The following is an 18823-nucleotide window of genomic DNA, read 5'->3' on the forward strand; positions in this document are numbered from 1 at the left end:
TACTGCTCACAGGTACCGTGGGCGCCAGTTTCAGGGAACCTGAGGACCCCCAGACCAGAGTGCCCAGCAGCGCAGTTGCCCCCTCCCCTCAGCTTTGCCCCTGCACCTGCTTACTGCCCCCGATGCTGAACTATTTTGATTCTTTCTACCGTCTCCCCATACCTTGCTTTGTGGTGGAGAGGTCTCCAGTGGTCAGTGTAGCTTGGGGGAGTAAAGTGTCTGTGAATTCACCTTTCCAGTTGGGCAGCAGGCTCAGTCGGGGAAGGTGGGCGGCCGCGCCTCTTTCAGCACCGCGGACAGCGCCTCCACCCATCCACCCCGCCCCGAGGGTATGGGCAGCCCCCTGGTGTGCCAATCGGACAGGGCACTGAGTGACCAGTGGATGTGTGTCGGCTGCACCCCAGCCCGGGTGTGTGTGGTGCTGGTGCCAATGTAAGTGTGCCATCTGGTAACCCTTGTCACTGGGATGTCTTGGCGCTCTCTGCCCTTGGGTCCTTCTGAGTAGTTTCTATTGGGGGCGCCCTTCCTCAGACTGCTCCGGGGCGGGGGGGTGGGAGGTGGCTGCAGCCTGAGACCTAGGGGCATTGCATGCTGGGGAGGTCGTGAGTGCAGAAAGTTCCTCAGGCCAGAAGCAACCGTTGAACAGGGCAGTACCTGGGACCAGAGCCTCAGCAGGAGCCTGGACTGGTTGCCGATGGAGCTCTGAGGGCCGGCGGCCTGGACGATGCTTCCCGGAGGCCGCAAGCGGGAAAGAGCAGGAACTTTAAGGTGGAGCACCCGCTTGGGGCGAATCCTCGGCCTCAGGGCAGGACTGGAGCTCAGGGCGGAGCTGCCCAAGGCTGCTTCCCAGGGACGGGCGGGGGGTGGGGCGGGCGGAGGGCCCGGGGACCTGGGAAGGTGGGGCAGCAGGCGACGGGATGTGGGGGAGAGCGGACAGGAGAAGCCGAGGGCGGCAGGCGCAGTCGGGGGAGGTGGGCGGCCGCGCCTCCTTCAGCACCGCGGACAGCGCCCGGCCCAGCGGCTTACTTGTCTGACCAAGCTCCGCGCAACGGGACACGGGGAGGGCCCAGCCTTCCCGGGGCTCGCAGAGGAAGAGGAAAGAGCGCTGCCCGGGCCGCATGGGTCCGGTCTGGCCCCGAGGCCTCGATGCTCCTGGAAACGGATCTCGAGGGCGACCAAGATCGGCCCCCGGCCCCCGCAACCACCGGCCTCTGCACCTTCGGCCGGACCAGGGGTAAGAGCCCAGCATGGCCTCCTGCAGTCTCCAGACTGGGCAGGAAGACCCAGACGGGAAGCAGCACGGATGGGCAGAGGCGAGCAGAGGGGCGAGGCAAGGAAGGCGTGCAGCACACTAAGGGCAGGGCGGAAAGAGTCTGGGGAGGCCTCTGGTGGGTCCTGAGATGGGAACCTGGGCGAAGCTGGCAGACCCCTGAGTGAGTGGAAGGCCTGGAGCCCCCCTGTGATGGCCTGGGAAGCCTGGACCCACGCTGAAGGGCCCGCAGCTTTTCACAGAGCGCCTGGAGGACAGAAGGGACCTCGCAGGCATGTCTGGTGGTGAGGTGATGGGGCAGAGAAAGGGCTGCCAAGAAAATCCGGAGACCCCACGCTTCTCAGCTCCCACACAGCCCAGTCCTGCCCCTCCTAGCCAGCCCAACTGCACAGTGCCGAGAGCCCTGGGTCGGGTCTCCTGCCCGAACTGCACTCCCCAAGGGCCATTCGGTCACAAGGACGTTGGGAAATAATGGAGGCATTGTTGGCCAGTCGGCCAGATGCCCAGTGCATAGGCCCGCCCGCCCCTTCCCCAGTCAGACCACACATGGCCCCTCTCAGGCAGGCTTCCACAGCAGCTGACACTCAACGGCCGACACCCCTATGCACCCAACACCCGCTCAGCTCCCTGGCCTGGACGCCCTTGTCTTGTCCTGGGGAACAAACGGAGCACAAAGTGAAGGGGCCCCTTAACTTTGCCTGCATGGGGCTTTTGCTCAAACTGAGATGTGGGGTCTGCTCAGAGCTCAGAGGGGACTGTGTTTCTCCTACCCAGGTCCTTCCACACTGGCCTGCAAGTTAAGTGTACAGACCAGGCCACCGGAGGCCAAGCAGAGGCAGGGTGACTATGGGGCATCACTGAGGGCTCCCAGGTGGAACCTCCTGGAGGATGGTACCAACCCCTAGTCCCCCAGCACTTTCTGGAGGCCCCCCTGCTCCTGCCATGCTCTGAACTGCCAGGACCCACAGTGCTGTGGGCTGACTGTGGGTGACGCAGGGGGTTGGCCTGGACTGTGATGGGCACCCTCCGGGGTAGGTGTGTCTTTACGTGCTAGGGTGGTGGGTTCCTGCAAGCTCACCTATTTGGACTGGGGGAGGAGGGCAGAATATGGGGAAACGGGAGCCAGGGCTTCCTCCCGTGCTAGAGGGTGTGGAAGGAAAAGAGTGGATCCCGGCATTCCCAGCTCCGTCCCTCCTGACCTGGAGTCTTGGCTGCATCGTGGAGTCGAGCCGAGGACACTGGGTTCCCTCCGAAGACTCCCCTTGCTTCCCCGCTCCCACTCCTGGGCTGCAGTGCCCAGGATGGGTCCCAGAAGCTGCTCAGAGCAGGAAGGTCTGAGGTCGGGTCCGCTCCTGGCGGCTTCCCTGTGAGCCAGTGGGCGCCACACTCACCCTCTCTGGGTCTTGGGTCTCGCACGTGCCACCAGGCACTGTGACCAAGCCTCCCAGCTCGGAACCTCTCGGCCCCGAGCCTCAGCGGCGGTAGGATCCAGCTCCCTCCCTGACCGGCAGGCTACCCTCCGGCTTTCGCGCCGGAACCCAGGCCTCAGCCCTGAGCCGGCGCCGGGGCAGGAAGCTTCGGGGCCTGGTCAAGCGCTCTCGGGCAGCGCTGACACGGCTCCTCCCCTGCCCGTCCTAATCCCTGGGCCCGGCACTCGGGGCGGTTTCCCCGCACCGCAGTTCTCCCGGCAAAGGCGCGCAGAGTCCGCGGACGCCAGCGGCGCGTCTCCGCGACCCCGGCCCCGCCCCGCCCCGCGGCCCCGCCCCCCCGCCGCTCCGCCTCCGCGCGGCCCGAGGCTCCGGGCCCCTGGGCGGCCCGCGGGCGCAGCGCCCAGCAGCGCCGGGAGTCGTGCAGACGCCGGCCCCGGGCCATTGAGGCCGTAGTCTCGCCGAGCCCCCGGAAAGTTCAGGACCGGAGAGGCTCTGCGGCGGGCGGCGGGACCCATGGAAGCGCGAGGGGAGCTGGTCCCGGGCCGGGAGTCGGCGGGCGGCGACCTGCTGCTGGCGCTGCTGGCGCGGAGAGAAGACCTGCGCCGAGGTGGGTGCCCCGGCCGAGCGGCTGCGCCCGGGAGGGCGGACCTCGTGGAGACTCAGCGGCCCTCGCTCCCTTCCCAGCCCGGCCACGGAGGCGGCGGGAGCCAGGGTGCGTGGGAGGGAATGGGTGCGAGGGCCCCAGCACGGCGCGTCCCTACCTGAGCATCCCAGCAGCGGGCTCGCCTCTGGGCCCCTGGAGCTGTGTCGTCGGGCGTTTCGTCGCGGCGCTGGTGCCGCCCAGGCTGGGGGCCCTCTGGGTCCCAGGACTGGTTTGGAAAATACTCTTCCTTTAGGGAGAGTGTGCAGAGAGCAAACGTGTGTCCCAGTGTCGATGGGGTAGGAGAATCTCCGTGAAGGCTGCCTGCACCCAGACGCGCCACACTTTCCGGGCGAAGTCAGACACAAGGGCCAGCATGGAGCTGGACCCCGGTGGCTGAACTCCCTTAGCTAGGGTCCTGGTGTCTGCGCTCACATGCACCTGCTCCATTGGCAGGGCTGGTCCTCTTGCAGGAAAACCCCCAGCGCCTTGGCTTCCCCGTGAACTGGGATGGTCCTCCACGAGCTTCCAAGCAGGCGGGACCCACAGGATGGGATGGAGCTGGCCCTGGAAGGGTGGGCAGTGGCGGGGTGGGAGCAGGTGGGAAAGGGGTTACATCCAGGCTTTGGGGGTCTCCTCCGTCTCCTACTTCTTTATTTATTTATTTTCCGACGGTTCCTGGGAGGGGTGGCCACGGGAGCTGGGAGGAAGGGGTGGGAGGGCGGAGAGACAGGAAGGGAGGGGCGCGGGCTCTGCGTGAAACGTCTCAAGAGAGCCGGAGGGGATCGGGCCGGCAGGCAAGCGCAAGGCTGTGCTGGGCCCGCCAGCGCCGAGGGTAGGAGACCCCGTCAAGGCTGGAGTCGCCATGCAGCGTAAGGCCCGGGTCGCCAGGGCTTCGCGAGAGCGCGAGGGGCGCGGCGGGAGAGGATTTTGCTCGACGCGGGGCTCCGCGGGTAGCGCGCTCCAGGAGCTGTCCGGGCCGCGGTGCTGAATCCGCGCCGCGCGGGCCTGTGCAGCGACCAGCTCTAAGGCGGGTGTCCTCGCCCGCCGCCCTGCCATTGCCTACCAGGGTTGGAGGGCCAGGGCAGGCAGCAGATCCTCAGGCTCCGCACCCAGGGCCGCGGTTTTGCCCGACGCGGGACCCGGTCCTTCGTGGTGCCCAGGGCTGTAGGAGGGAGGTTGATTCCGTTTCTCTCAGCATGGAGCAAAGGAAGGTCCCTCGCTGGCCCTTTCGCCGGCTGCCAGGCCGGCCTGGGGCTGGAGGGGGTCCACTGTCAGCGAGGTGAGTGTGCTGAGGTGGTGATATATTTGAGTAGGTTCCAGCTCCTGCTCAAGGCTCTCTGCCCTCGGGAGACCTTTTCTAAATTAACAGGTTGTCCTCACGCCCTGAACACCCTGCAAAGCACCCCCATGGACCTGTGGCTCTCAAAGGCAGGCCCTGCATTTTCCCAGCCTGGTTCCCCCCGAGGCCTGCAGTCCCAGGGGAGCAGAACCCGAGTGTCTCTATGGGGAAGGCAAAATACCTACTGTGTGTGCTCAGGCATCCATGTTTGAGCAAGAGGACAGAGCGTCCATACATCCAGTCTATGCACAAGTACTCCCCAGGGCCACCCAAAGACAGGCAGGGCATCAGTATTCATTTTGGTAGCCTGGGGACAGGGCCACGGGGCTGGGCAGCCACACCTGCCACAAGTCTCGGGCTACCATGGCCCCTGACTGTGCGAGGAAAGAGGGCCATTGGGTGGTGGATGCCCCATGGCCCATGTGTGCCGGGCCTCTGGTGATGGTAAGGACCTGGTTTCCAGCCCAGCCTCTGAGACAGCCCCCGGGGGCGAGGGTTTCATTTGAGCTCAAAGTTCGTCCTTCGTGCACTGGAAACGTTTTGCAGTTGAGGGTATCTGCCCCGGGCATGTTTCTAAGCCTAGCTTCAGTTGTCCTGGATTTCCGCTGTGGGCCAGGCACGGACTTCCGAGCCACACTTTCCCTGAACTCAGGGAGCTGGGTGGCCACCCAAGCCAGCCAGGGACGAGGGTGTGCCGGGAAGGGGGCCTCCTGGCAGCCCGGTCCTGGGAGCTGGGTGCGATGGGGAGGCCTCGACTCTGTGCGGCGGCCCTGAGCGCGGTGGCTCCTCCCCGCCTGCAGAGATCCCGCTGTGTGCCGGCTGCGACCAGCACATCCTGGACCGCTTCATCCTCAAGGCTCTGGACCGCCACTGGCACAGCAAGTGCCTCAAGTGCAGTGACTGCCACGCGCCGCTGGCCGAGCGCTGCTTCAGCCGTGGGGAGAGTGTGTACTGCAAGGACGACTTCTTCAAGTGAGCCCGCCAGCTGCCTGGGAGGGAGGGGTGGCGCACCCAGGGGGACCCCCGGGGCCTTTGCGTAACCAAGCCTGGAGCCCTGAAACCACCCCCCGTCTCCACACCCCTCCTGTTCCCCAAACAGGGCACCCCAGGGCCTCTCTGTTGGCGGCTGGGCTGGCCCACTAACAATCTTTTAAAGTAATTAATTTTGTGAATCGTTGAAGCAGTCGTTAAAATGATAATCCCAAGTTCGTAAACCTCTATTGGACGTGCTCCCTCTTTGTGTTGGCCTTGTATTCGTGCTTAATGGTGGGGATGGGGCTCCTACCCGGCAGAGGACTCATGGGTTTGCAGGTCGGCCCGGTGGCCAGGGCCCTGCCCTTCCGAATTCACCTCCCCCATCCGGGCACAGAGGACAGCTGTGTGCCCCAGAGCATCCGGATCCCCTTCTCGGTAGTCCCTGCGGGTAGTCTCTGTGACCAGGGGCAGGGCCGGGGAAGCCGTCCTCCAGGAACCGCCCTGCCCCGCACCGCCTTCGCGGTTCTCCGACCCGCTCCGGGCGAAGGAGCGGCGGCCGCTCTGAGCCGCGCCCTGTGCGTCCCGCAGGCGCTTCGGGACCAAGTGCGCTGCGTGCCAGCTGGGCATCCCGCCCACGCAGGTGGTGCGCCGCGCCCAGGACTTCGTGTACCACCTGCACTGCTTCGCCTGCGTCGTGTGCAAGCGGCAGCTGGCCACGGGCGACGAGTTCTATCTCATGGAGGACAGCCGGCTCGTGTGCAAGGCAGACTACGAGACAGCCAAGCAGCGAGGTCAGTGGGAGAGGGTGACGGTCACGGGGCTCGGCCTGAGCACGGCCCACCCTCCCCTTTCCTCCCCTGCAAAGCGGGGCTAAGGCCCGTCCGGGTCGGGTGTGGAGGGATCCTTCCCTCCAGCGTCCCCGGCGAAGCGCTCACTAAGCGGCGAGAACTTAAGCGTCTTCTCTCTGGGCGGGGGTGTTGGCGGCGCCCCTGCCTCCAGGTCCGGGAGCCCGAGATGGAGGGGACAGTTAGCAGACCCAGTCTGGGAAAGCCGGGTCTGGGGTCTTAGCAGCTGCCTCCCTACTGGGAGTAGGGAGATTGGCCTGAATTACGTGGATTAGCTCTGCGGGTCTGAATGATCGCCCTAAATCCTTGACCGTGAAGATCCGACCCTACCCACACCCTTAGAACAAAGAGGAGCGAGGGAGGGTTGGGGGGGCAGCGCTTGTCTGTGGGGGGCCGAGGCTGGAGGCGCCTGCGCCGGGATCCAGGGCGGCTGGGTCCCTAAAGAAGGCCGCCTCGGGGTCGCCCCTGGCTGGGCCGTGGCACCGCCTAGAGCGTTTCCTCCATCGCTCCGGGCACCCGCGTCCCGCAAAACCCTCTGGCGTCCCCGCTGAGGCGGCGAGGCGGACGGTCGCAGCGGCGGCGGCGGCACCTCTGGCCCCGACGTGCGCGCGCCCCGAGGGAGGTGGGAGCGCCGAGCAGGCCCAGCCTCACGCCTCCCCCGCGGTGCAGAGGCCGAGGCCACGGCCAAGAGGCCGCGCACGACTATCACAGCCAAGCAGCTGGAGACTCTGAAGAGCGCCTACAACACCTCGCCGAAGCCCGCGCGCCACGTGCGGGAGCAGCTCTCCTCCGAGACCGGCCTAGACATGCGCGTCGTGCAGGTCAGCGCCCCGGCGCCCCCGCGCGCCCTGCGAGCCACTGGCAAACAAGGGCCATCCCGGGTCCCAGAGCGGCGGCCACTCATCGGCCCCTATCGCGCTCCCCGCCCCCAGGTGTGGTTCCAGAATCGCCGGGCCAAGGAAAAGAGGCTCAAGAAGGACGCGGGCCGGCAGCGCTGGGGCCAGTATTTCCGAAACATGAAGCGCGCCCGAGGCGGCTCTAAGTCTGACAAGGACAGCGTCCAGGAGGAGGGGCAGGACAGCGACGCGGAGGTCTCCTTCACCGGTACAGGCGGAGTCGGGAAGAGCGTTGGGCTGATTGACTGCTGGAGCCTGGGAATCAATGTCCCCGTCCCGTCTCTATAGACCCTGGCGCCCATCCCCAAGCCCTGTGGTTTGGCCGCTCAGGACCATTGCCCTTCTTCTGGAGGGGGACCGAAACCCTGTGGCCTGCACGTGTCCCTTGGCAGGCTTTGTCCTGGAGGGAGAGTCTGACCATCCCCCCACCCCCCGCCCCCACCCAGGGCACTTGGTACTTAACAGTGATTTTTTAGGAAGGCAGCATCACAGTCTTGGGTGATGAAAGGTCCTAACTGCTTAGAGTTGGAGGAGGGTCCACCCTCAACTCTGGAACCCAATTATCTCCTTTTACCAAAGCAAGGAGTTTCCCCCCCCCCCCACCCCGCCCCTAGCCAGCTCTTAATGTCCATCCTCAGAGGGTTTGTTTAGGAGATTGTTTGGCGGCATTGTGACCTTAGGCTACTCACCTAGCCTCTCTGAGCCTCAATTAACTTGTCTACAAAATTGGGCAGCCTTGGGATCATACTGGATCTCTGGGTGCCGACTGGACGGTTCTTGGCCCTGATCCCAGCACACAGTTCCATAGGAATCAGGTGGGATGGAGCTGAACAAACTCAGGGGTGAAAGGGTGAGAGATGTGGGCTGACCCGTCCTGGTGTGGCACACCGCGCCTTAAGGGGGCACTGAGGGGGACCAGAGGTGGCAGCAGGTGGGTACTAAGCATCGCCCTCTGCTTCCACTGCAGACGAGCCAGCCATGGCCGACATGGGCCCCACCAGTGGCCTCTACGGCAGCCTGGGAGAGCCTGCCCCGGCCTTGGGCCGGCCCTCGGGGGCCCCGGGCAGTTTCCCGCTGGAGCATGGAGGCCTGGCCGGCCCAGAGCAGTACAGAGAGCTGCGCCCCGGCAGCCCCTACGGCGTCCCCCCCTCGCCTGCCGCCCTGCAGAGCCTCTCTGGCCCCCAGCCCCTCCTCTCCAGCTTGGTGTATCCTGATGCCGGCTTGGGGCTCGTGCCCACGGGAGCCCCAGGTGGGCCCCCACCCATGAGAGTGCTGGCAGGGAACGGACCCAGCTCCGACCTTTCCACTGGGAGCAGCGGGGGCTACCCCGACTTCCCTGCCAGCCCTGCCTCCTGGTTGGACGAGGTGGACCACGCTCAATTCTGACTTGAGTCCCCGTGCCCTCGAGCCTCGGGCGTGAGGAGTCTTGGTAGCAGCTCTCCTGCCTGAAGCACGGATTTCTGCAGGACACAGTGCCGCGGGGAACAGGACGCAGACTCCGGAGGGCTCATTTCTGGGAGTGCCCCTCCCACCCAGGCAGAGGGACTCTCCCAGTACGGTTCTGAGAGGCTGCTGCTGCTCAAACTGGGGGCCTCTCGGCAAGCCTTGTTTTGTAAGCAGATTTTTCCCTTTATCGACCAATTAACTGACTGCTTGCCGCTGTTTCCCCACAGGAAATGTCACCCTGGGGGGGCCAGGCCTTTGCTCCCCTCAGGGGCCTCTGCCCAGACCAGCACAGCCCTCAGGCTGGAAGATGCTTTAATTTCTAAAATTAAAAATAATACTAATTGTGCTTTCGTTTCCCAGGTTCTATATATCTGAATTCTCTAGCCCCCCACCCCCACCCCCGCCAACCCTCTCTTTAAGTCAGAGATCAGGCTGTCTGTCCAGGCAGGAGGCGGCTTCGGGGAGGCCACACCTGCAAACTTCCTGTTTCCTCTAGGGGCCTCCCTGCCACCAATTCCTGTCTTCCCCGGGACCCTCCCCACCCCTCCCCTGGGGCCATTGGGTCTAGATCTTTCGATGCTTCTGGACCCCACTACCCTGGGGGTGGAGGCGGACTCTTGGAACCCTTAAGGAGCTTCCTCCAGTCCAGACTAGGTTTTCATCCCTGCACCCCCTCCCCCTGACCTGTCACAGCTGCCCTCAGAGCTCAGGCCAAGCCCAGCCCACCTATTTCCATTGCCAAACATCCCCCAGCTCCCGTTCTCCCTGTGGGCTCCGACTGCCCATGGATTGGACGCCCCACAGGCAAAGGAAGGGTGGGGCGGGGGCTCCTCCCAGCTGCCCCCGTCAGATGCTTCTGCCGCTGGCCACCACGGACATAGACGCTGGCCGTGTGTGGATTCAAGTTATTCCTCAAGCCTGCATCCCCAGCTACCTGTTGTTGCTGTGACGTTCCCCTGTCTTTTATTTATTCCCTGACCATCGGGTCTCTCCCAGACTTCAATAAATTCGTCAGTTACAGTCGTTGGAAGGCCTGTATGTTCAGTGAGGCTCAGGGTTGGGGGAGGAGAGGGCGTTGGGGATGAGGATGGATCTCTGAAAGCTGGAAGCCCCGTTGGGGTAGCTGTTGGCTTCTTGCCAGGGACAACACCTGGTGTGGATAGGGGGCCCCTTTGTCCTGAGATCCGCCAGGCTTCTGAGCACTGGACGGAGACTTAGGAGAACAGACGGTCCAACCATGGGTGGAGGGGCTGGGCCTTCCCACTCTGTCCCTGGGAGAGGTGGGCGCTGGGGTGGCCAGGTGACAGGACCAGGCAAAACTGCTCACCACTTGGAGCAGGCTTCAGCAGGGGGAGGGGGCTGCAGGAGTCAACTAGTCTGGAGATTCAGGAACGCGGTCACCAGGGGCTCTGCAACTCGGATTCCAGTCCCAGCGACCTGCTAACTTGCTGTGAGAAGCTGAGCAAGTGACCTGGCGAGGAGGAGGGGAGCTCCCCAGATGTCCCCCACCCTCCCCGACCACCAGGCAGCCCAAGGGGCTTTGGTCAAGCCACTCGCCCCCCAAGTCCCGCCCACCCCAGTAGGCTCAGCTCCCTCACCAGCACGTGCTGTTGCCCTGAACCCAGAGCAGGGCCTCCCCTCCCCCCAGGAATGTTGCTGGCAGCTGCCAGGAAGAATGGCAAGGAATGGGGGAGGCCCTCGGGAGGAAATTCAGGGAATCAATGGGAGAAGTGTCCCCATCACCCTTCAGTCTAGGGGAGTGCCCAGGGAAGAGCCTGGCTGAGCGGAAGTGCGGGTGGGTGGTGCGTCAGCCGCCGGTGAGCAGAGGCCTAGTGGCTGGAAGTGAAAGGTGTCCCAGGCTGGACTAGGGGTTGGTGGTCTGAGATCTCGGCCTCCCAGGAATGTGGCCGAGCCGCACGCGGGGCGCGGTCCTCGAGGGGACCACTTTGGACTCTCTCCTGCAAGGGGCGCCCTCGAGGGGAAGGAAGGCAGCCTGTCTGGGTGGGATTCAGCGTTTGGGGAGGGGGCCTGGCGGAGGCGGGACCGACGCTGCCGCCTGCGGCAGCCCAAGGGGAGTATAAATCCTCCAGTCGCCGCGGGGCCCGCCCCCCAACCCTACCCCCAGCCTGGAGACCTCCCCCAGGCCGCCTAGGACCTTTCAGGCACTGACAGGTTAATAAAGTGCCAAGTGTGCCCGAGGGAGCCTCCGCTTGGTCGAGGGCTCCCAGCTGGCGGCGCGGCCGGGCGGCAACGGGGCCCCAGATCCCAGACCTGGTGGGGTCCGGGGAGAGTGGACCCCGTCGGGGCCGCGCCCCGCGTCCCGGCCCGGCCTGTCTGGGCGAGCGCTCAGCTGAGTGGGTCTCGGTCAGCCGGGCGTATGCACACCTCGCGGGTCTGTCTCCCCAGTTGGACGGAGCGCCTGCCCCCGGGTAACCCCTTCCCGCGGGCCCGCGCGGGTAGACACGCGGGCTCCCAGGTACTGGCCCAGCTCAGTATGGGGACGTGACCCTGGACTGGGGGGGTGGGCAAAGCCCGAACCGAGGCCCAGTGAGGAGGCGAGCGGGGCCGATCTCAGGCCGGGAGGACCTCGGGCGGGTCCGCAGAGGAAAGTGGACGCCCATCTTACGGGCCCCTGCGGGGGTCACCTGGAGACCACGACGGCTTATTTCCCACGATGGACCCTGTTAACCAGGCGGGGCGTCTAGAGGCGTGTGGGAGTTAGCGCAGGATGTGGGCTCCCGACGCCCTGTCTCCCTGCGGATGCAGGCGATGGGCGCCCAGCTCAGAGGCCAGGGGCGCGCCCACGAGGGGTTTTCCCGCCCAACCCGCTCCTGGCAGCCAGGGCCCTGAGAAGCGGGTGGGCGCAGGGCCTGGGGGCGGGGCCGGGGGGCTGGGTGCGGCTGCCTTCCGGAGGCTGGAGCTGGGGGCGGCGCCGCGTCCGCCCCTGACTCCCTCCGAAATTCGGCCAGCGGGTGTGGGAGGCGGGCTCGGGGTGGGAGGCACCCTGGCGGGGAGGCGGGACACACCAGAGCATTTTTTTCCTGAGGGGCTGGGGCTTGTTCACTTTTGAAAAACAGTAACCTCTGTATCGTAATACTTAGAACTTTAAATTTTAACATAAGCGGAATATTCATCTTGACCGTGTTATCACATTCTTTTCATGTTTGAATCCGACGATTGCATACATTATCAAAGGTAAATACCTGAATGATAAAAAACAATTTCGACCAGTATGTAAAAGGACTTCTTTCCTTTTAAATATAAAATTTGCTCAGGGCGGGTGAAAACGCTGGAATCAGAGACACCCCTTCCTCCCCCTCCCCCCTCTCCTGGAGACCTGGGGACCCACTGGCTTCTCTTCCGAAGGCAGATCCGGCGGTGTGTCTTGGGGACTGGCCCCCGCCTGGGGCAGGAGGGGGTTGGGGACCCAAATCCCAGGAGATTGCTTGGTTGAACAGCAAAACGATAAATCAGTGGATTTTCAAAGGACTCAGTCTGGAGCTCTGAATCCCAGGGGCTGTAATGATCAATTCTTTAAGCCCATAATTGTTCAAATTACTCTGAGCAACATAAAACATTAATTTTAAGAAATTTAATAGAAAAAAGCTCTTCAAATCCGCAACGAGATAAATGACACCCAGCATTCCGACCTTTTTCCATACCTTGGTGACATTGAATAATCTGAAAGGTATTTACATTTTCATTCTTCGTGGGAAGTGTTGACAAGCTTTTGGCCGTGGGCGAGGTGCTCAGTGGCACGCGGGCCCCCCTCCCCCCTAATTAATGGGGGAGCAGCGACTTCATAAGCAGAATTTTCATCAGTCTGCCTAGGTGACCTGCGGTGACGGCTCCCACCCCCCTGGCACTGATGCAGCGCAGCTCATTTTTTACCATAAAAATATTCCCTCCTGACCAGCAGAACCCCCCCTCAGCATTCAAAAAGAGATAGGAGCCTAAGAAGCAGTTGTCTCGGGGGGCATCGCAGGAATGCAGTCCAAGGCCAGACCTGGGAGAGAAGTATGGAAACTGCAGACTCCAGAGTCAAGGAGACACGCGTGTGCATGTATGGGAGCGTGTGTGTGCGTGTGTGTGTGAGAGAGAGAGAGAGCGTGTCACAGCGGGTGCGGAGGCCATCCCCAGAGGAGTGGCCATAAGCCCCCAGATGCCCACACAGTCCTCGGTTCCACATGCTCCCGAAAGCCCGTCCAGACAGCGGGACGTGTCCACTGGGGTCACGCCTGCAGAGCTGGGGCTGGAGTCAGGTCCCGGTGAGCACTCGGGGCACGGGATGAGGATGCCCAGGGCTTCCCTGAGCCCCATGCCTGTGGTTAAGGACCTGGTGGAGCACACGGGCTCCAGCTAAGGGGCCTGGGACCCTCCCCTCCATTCTACTTACTCACGGCAGCTGTGTGACCACGGGTGAGCTGCTCAACCTTTCTGAGCCTGAGGAGTAGCACGTATAGCCTCCTCTCCGGGTTTGCTAGGACACTTCCCAAGGCAAAGCCGGAAGCAGGCACCACTGAAGCGCCCAGTGCACCGTTCTTAGGGTAAATCCCATTGACCGGGAGGTGGTGGGAGCCACCGGACCCCAGGGGGCCGCACACACTTGGGACACAGAGCTCTGTGGGGCACGGATGCACACGCCAGAGACACTTGTACGCACACTCCTTCACCCCCTCTCCACACAGCTCACACTCAGCCCCCTGTGCAACCACATTCTCTGAGGGCAAAGACGTGTGAGCCGAGGTCGGATGGGGGGATCCCAGTCTGCTGTTCCAGAGGTCAAATGCCCACCTCGGTCAGGCTTGGATCAGACCTGCCCCGGGGCAAGGGCGTGGACAGGGTTGCCCCAGGACCGTTCCCCTACCTTGTAGGTCTGGTTGCTGTGAGGGGAACCCCACTTCCCTCTCAAGTTCTGGAAGCCCTATGGTGCCCTGGGATGCTTTTTTTTTTTTTTTGATGTGGACCATTTTTAAAGTCTTCATTGAATTTCTTACAACCTGAAGCTCTGTGTTCCCAGTCCCGAATATGTGCAGCTCCCTTGGGTCCAGTGGGTACCACCGCCTCCAGGTCAGTGGGATTTAAAACCAAAGCAAGTTTTATGCTTTGTTATTTGGGGCCAGGAGGCATGTGGTGTCTTAGCTTCCTGACTAAGGATTGGACTCACACCCCCTACATTGGAAGGTGAAGTCTTGAACCACTGGACCAGACTGCCAGGGAAGTCCCCCTGTGCTTGAGAATGGAGGGGCGGGGAAGCCAGATGGAGTCAGGGCTGGCTCACGCCCATCTGCCCTGCTCCATCAGTGTCCGCCCCCCCTGGTGGCAGGCAGGGTGAGGAATGGCTGGAGGAGGTTCTTGTCTACCAGGACCCCGTCCAAGAATCTGGTGTCTTCCCTGCTGTCTCAGACGGTGAAGAATCTGCCTGCAATGCGGGAGACCTGGGTTCGATCCCTGGGTTGGGAAATCTCCTGGAGAAGGGAATGGCTATCCACTCCAGTATTCTTGCCTGGAGAATTCCATGGACTGAGGAGTCTGGCGGGCTACAGTCCATGAGATCGCAAAGAATCAGACACGGCTGGGTGACTAACACTTTTGCTTTCATACTTCTCACACTAGAACCTGAGGGCCAGGAGGGACGCCATGGCCCAGCCCCACGTTGGTGGTCCTTGCTCAGCACCACGGCAAGCCCTGTGTCCTCATCCGGCAGAGCGGTGATCCTGGTCATCGCGCCCAGGAGGAGGCGCTCACAGTCCCAGCTCCAGGGAAACAGGGATCAGAGCCCTGGAGATGCTGCTCCCCGCAGTCAGGACGCTGGGAGGGGAGAGATCAGAGGCCCTGGCACTGCTGGTGGGAATGTCCACGGAGCAGCTGAGGAGAACTGCTTGATGGATCCAGAGATGGAAACCTTGAATCACCACGTGATGCTATTTCACTCCTAGGTCAAACCCAAAGGACCTGAAAACAGGGACTCAGACAAGCACCTGTACAAGCGTGTTCGCTGCAGCCACAAGGCGGAAGTAGCCCAAACATCCATCCATCTGTGCGTGAATGCTAACAGTGGGCCACCACTACCGTGGGGTGGGGCACAGACTCGCTACAACTCGGGAAGTTAGAAAGGCCGTGCTGCGTGAAGGAGTGAAGTGAAAGCCGCTCAGTCGTGTCCGACTCTTACCAGCTGAGCCACTAGGGAAGCCCAGGAATACTGGAGTGGGTAGCCTGTCCCTCCTCCAGGGGATCTTCCTGACCCAGCCAGACACAAAAGGCCACACACAATGTGTAATTCAGTCTCAACCAAGTGTCCAGAGCAGGTGAATCCATAGAGACAGAAAGTGGATTCGGGGCTCTGGAGTGGGCGGGATAAGGCGTGGCTTGTCCGGGGGTTTCTCTTCGGGCAGGAGGAGGTGCTTTGACTCAGGTGGTGGCTGCACCTTGTAGACTTTAAAATGGTTCGTTTTATGTTGCGTGGATTTCACCTCAGTTATACAAAGGGTGCCAACTCACCCTCCCAGGCAGAGCTGGCTCACAGCTAATACGAAGAGCAGGAAATCGAGCAAGGGGGGCTACGTTAGAGCCCCCCCTCCCCCTCGCCACCCCCCCCCCCTCCCCCTCCCGTCCCCCCTCCCTGTCCTCCTCCCCGTCCAGCTGGCTCCTGGGATCAGCATCAGGGTCCCACCCCTTCAAGAGCTCTCTCTTCCCAGACGGGTCCCTCAAAGGCCCTCCCAGAGCCCCTCCCCTCCAGGGTGGTGCACACAGAGGGTCCTCAGCACTGCTGTGGAGACAGGGGGACAGTGTGTCTGTGCCCTGCGTCCCTGGACCCCGCCTGCAAGACAGCGGCCTGGCCGCAGGGGCACGCTCCCCGGCCAAGGACAGCCTGCTGTCACCAGCTTCCAGCAGACGACGAGAATGGATGCTGACGACCTGCTCCCCATCCTGGAAAGGGCTTGTCAGGGCCGGAGCAGGATGTGGAAGACCCCACTGCTGGGGGGAGGCCTTCCAGGCCTGGTGGTCATTCAGAGAGTGGCTCAGTTGTGTCCCCAAGGCAGCCTGCCCTGACCGCCAGCCTGGTTTGACCTCCAGAAAGGTCAGAGGTTAAGACCTGTGATGTTCCCGGGTGATACGTGACTTGGTGACACACATCCCCTTCACATGCTGCCTCCGCCCCATTTTCTTTCTTTGCTGGGGAAACAAAGCTGGCTGTAGGCTGGGTGAGTGGCCTGTGCTGGCAGTGGCCCCTGGGGCTTCTGCACTCTGGAGGGCAGGGGAGGCCGGCCAGCCAGCCACGGCCAGCTCTGAGCTGTGGGGGCAGGTCCCCAGGTGATCGCAGGCAGGTGAAGGGAGGGGTGACGGGAGGGAAGGGGTCCTCAAGCCTCCAGCTACTCGGGCACCTCACATGACACTTACTCCTCCCAAATACCTGTGGCCGCAGTGTTAAGCCTGCAGACGGGGCCCCAAGCCTCGTTGCGCCTGGCATCTGGGTGGGGTGTGGGGAACGCGTTCCCTCCATGGAGGACCTTGGAAGCCAGGCTCGTCCTGGGGCATTCGTGCTCAGTTGCCTCAGCCATGTCTGACTCTTGTAACCCCGTGGACTGCAGCCCATCGGGCTCCTCTGTCCATGGGATTCTCAAAGCAAGAATACTGGAGTGGGTTGCCATTTCCTTCTCTGGATCATTTTCCCAACCCAGGGATCAAACCTGCACGTCTCAGGTCTCCTACATCTCCTACATCGGTAGGTGAGTTCTTTACCGCTAGCGCCACCTTGGACGTTCCTGACCTGGGACAGGAGTTTCCTATACCTTCTGGAAGATTCCATCTTGGATGGTCAGCCAGAAGCTGCTGAGGCAAGACCCTCAGCTGGCTTTTTCTTGCAGGGAGGGGGGCTCCCTCTCTCCATGACAAATGCTCTCTGTTCAGAGCTTGGCTAATCTTTAGAATGACAAGGTTTAAAGTTTAATTAGCAAGTTCCTCTTATGCAAACTCTCCTCATTAAACAAAGTGCCCTATTAGTTAAAAGGACGCCCGCTGGGGGTGGGCTCTGGACACACGGCTGGCAGGGCTGAGGGGGACCAGGAAACGAGGAGTTTTATGAGCTGCGGCCTGAGCCGGGTCATAACTGATGTGGGCGGAGTTCTCCCCTCAACCTTCAGGTGACACCAGGCTTCAGAACGGAGCCGGGGCCGGTGTGGGGGGGGGGTGGCTGGCTGGCAGGGAGGTGAAATATGGGGGCCTGGGGTACCTGACTGCCTGGAGAGATGATGTCACCCGTGGGGACCACCTAGCCCAGGGCCCTCCAGGGATCTGAAAGACAGCCGGCTGGTGAGAGCTTCTGGGGTCTTCCCTGGGGTCTCCTGGGGGTCCCTGGCCTCCTGGCCCACCTCCTAGGTCACGAGGGCAGAGGCCACTGCCTGGGCTTACAAACTAATGCTGATGGCTCATGCTCTGCTTAGGAAAGCGGTGTGTGCTCATCCTGCAAAATATGACGAAAGTGGAAAAACAAAATCTCACTCCACCCTCCCGGTGCCCGGAATTCCTCCAGCCGAAGATGCCGTGTTGGCATAGCTCCGTCCAGACTTCCTTCACTGTGGCTTGCGTGTCTGGGGGCGTCGCAGCCATACACAGCTGCCTCGTGACCTGCTTCTTCTCTTTGGTGTCACAGCCTGGCCGTTTCCTGGGCCATGAAGTGTCCTTTCTGAGACATGTCTGCTGGTGGTCTTGTCCGAGGTCTGACTGGCCAGTCAAGCCCCTCCCGTTGTTTGTACTGGGCTCCTGGGGGGGGTGTGTCAGCTCCCGGCAGGACCAACAGAGTCCGGTCTGGGTAGGAGGGGGCCGCTCACCAGGCTGGCAGGACCACACTGGCACGGCTGCCCCTCCCTGTACGTCTCTGAGTCCAGGACCCACCGGGGAAGGGTCAGCCTCTTCCTTCTCCAGGGGCACCTCCTGACTGAGGGACCAACCCTATGCAGACGTCCTCTCCTTTTCTAGAAGGTTCCCATACCAAGGCTACTCCCATCCCCGGCTATTAATATAATCTTCTTGTCTCTGATGGGGCTCTGAGCATCATCTAGGGACTCCCACTCACTCCCAGCTCTCTCCTCCCCCACCAGGGGTCACTGGCTTGGTCCTGCAGAGTTTCCCCAACTTCAGTCCTGGGGCTGCTGTTCTCACAGGCTCCTGGGTGCTCCGCACGAGCATGTAACACTGTGAGTTGTGCCATCGAGGTGGCTCAGGCCTGCAAGTGGGTGAACGTGATTGTTGGCTTGGGGAGGATCTCAGTTGGCAGGGGGTTGGGTGCTGAGAGGAAGCAAGGCTTCTCTCTCTGGGAAGCAACTGGGTGGGCTCGTCCTGGTCAGAGGAGGTTCGCATCTGGGGTTAGACGTTGGGTTTGGGCAGCTTTCAGCCACGGTCTCCGGAGGACACAGAGATGGAAGGGGCACCCTGGGGACCAGCTGGGGAGCAGGCAGGAGGTGGATCCAAACCAGGAGGGGTGGGGGTACAGAAGAACCACGAGGCAGCCCAGGACCGAGCTGCTGCTGCTCCTCCGGGTCACCCGTTCGTGTGATGCCATCACTGAGATGGCCCTCACCTTTCCATGTTTCCCCACCTCTGGGCCATCCTGAGTCCCATGGAGTTCTCCTCTGCTGGCTCCCGGCCCGCGGCCCCTCCTCCAGCCCACACATGCAGGCATACGGCCTCCCTGCTGGCCGATCAGCTGGGGCCTCCAGTGGGTCTGGGGGCCCATGCAGCCCCTCACCCACCCTGCCGGCCTGCGCCGTCCACCCCCGCATCTGGCCGTACATCTTGTCCGTCTGGCACTTTGTGCGTGGGCTGGAGGTGGCCAGTGGGTGGGCAAGCGCCCCACGAGGGTCTAGGCCAATGGGAGCCCCCTCCCCAAGAGGCCCGGCTGGCCCACCTCCTGTCATGTCCTTTAACAAACACTCTGAAGGGTTTTTTTCAATGGAACTGTCTCCTGGCTTCCCCTAGT

At 62.6% G+C, this 18823-nt stretch overlaps 1 protein-coding gene across 2 annotated transcripts; it reads left to right on the forward strand.

Moving 5' to 3' along the window:
* Positions 1 to 668: 668 nt before the first annotated feature.
* Positions 669 to 9190, forward strand: LHX3 (LIM homeobox 3). 2 transcript variants are annotated; one of them, XM_027966195.3, is made up of 6 exons: positions 669 to 1234; positions 5483 to 5654; positions 6246 to 6448; positions 7172 to 7323; positions 7435 to 7606; positions 8366 to 9190. In XM_027966195.3, exons 1-6 carry the CDS (start codon positions 1147 to 1149, stop codon positions 8782 to 8784), a joined length of 1206 nt encoding a protein of 401 aa, XP_027821996.2. In that variant the 5' UTR covers positions 669 to 1146; the 3' UTR covers positions 8785 to 9190. The 2 variants fall into 2 exon arrangements, with proteins under 2 accessions (XP_027821996.2, XP_027821995.2); XM_027966194.3 differs by lacking the exon at positions 669 to 1234 and adding an exon at positions 3150 to 3307.
* The last annotated feature ends 9633 nt before the right edge of the window (positions 9191 to 18823 follow it).

This window comes from Ovis aries, chromosome 3 (genome assembly GCF_016772045.2).
Source record: "Ovis aries strain OAR_USU_Benz2616 breed Rambouillet chromosome 3, ARS-UI_Ramb_v3.0, whole genome shotgun sequence".
Lineage (NCBI taxonomy): Eukaryota > Metazoa > Chordata > Mammalia > Artiodactyla > Bovidae > Ovis > Ovis aries.

What these genes read in the sequence shown, in the direction of transcription:
- LHX3 (XM_027966194.3), top strand. Translation starts at nt 3,214, where the DNA reads ATGGAAGCGCGAGGGGAGCTGGTCCCGGGCCGGGAGTCGGCGGGCGGC. An exon ending in TGCAAGGACGACTTCTTCAA is followed by an intron (nt 5,655 to 6,245) that starts GTGAGCCCGCCA and finishes TGCGTCCCGCAG; the next exon opens with GCGCTTCGGGACCAAGTGCG. An exon ending in CGAGACAGCCAAGCAGCGAG is followed by an intron (nt 6,449 to 7,171) that starts GTCAGTGGGAGA and finishes CCCGCGGTGCAG; the next exon opens with AGGCCGAGGCCACGGCCAAG.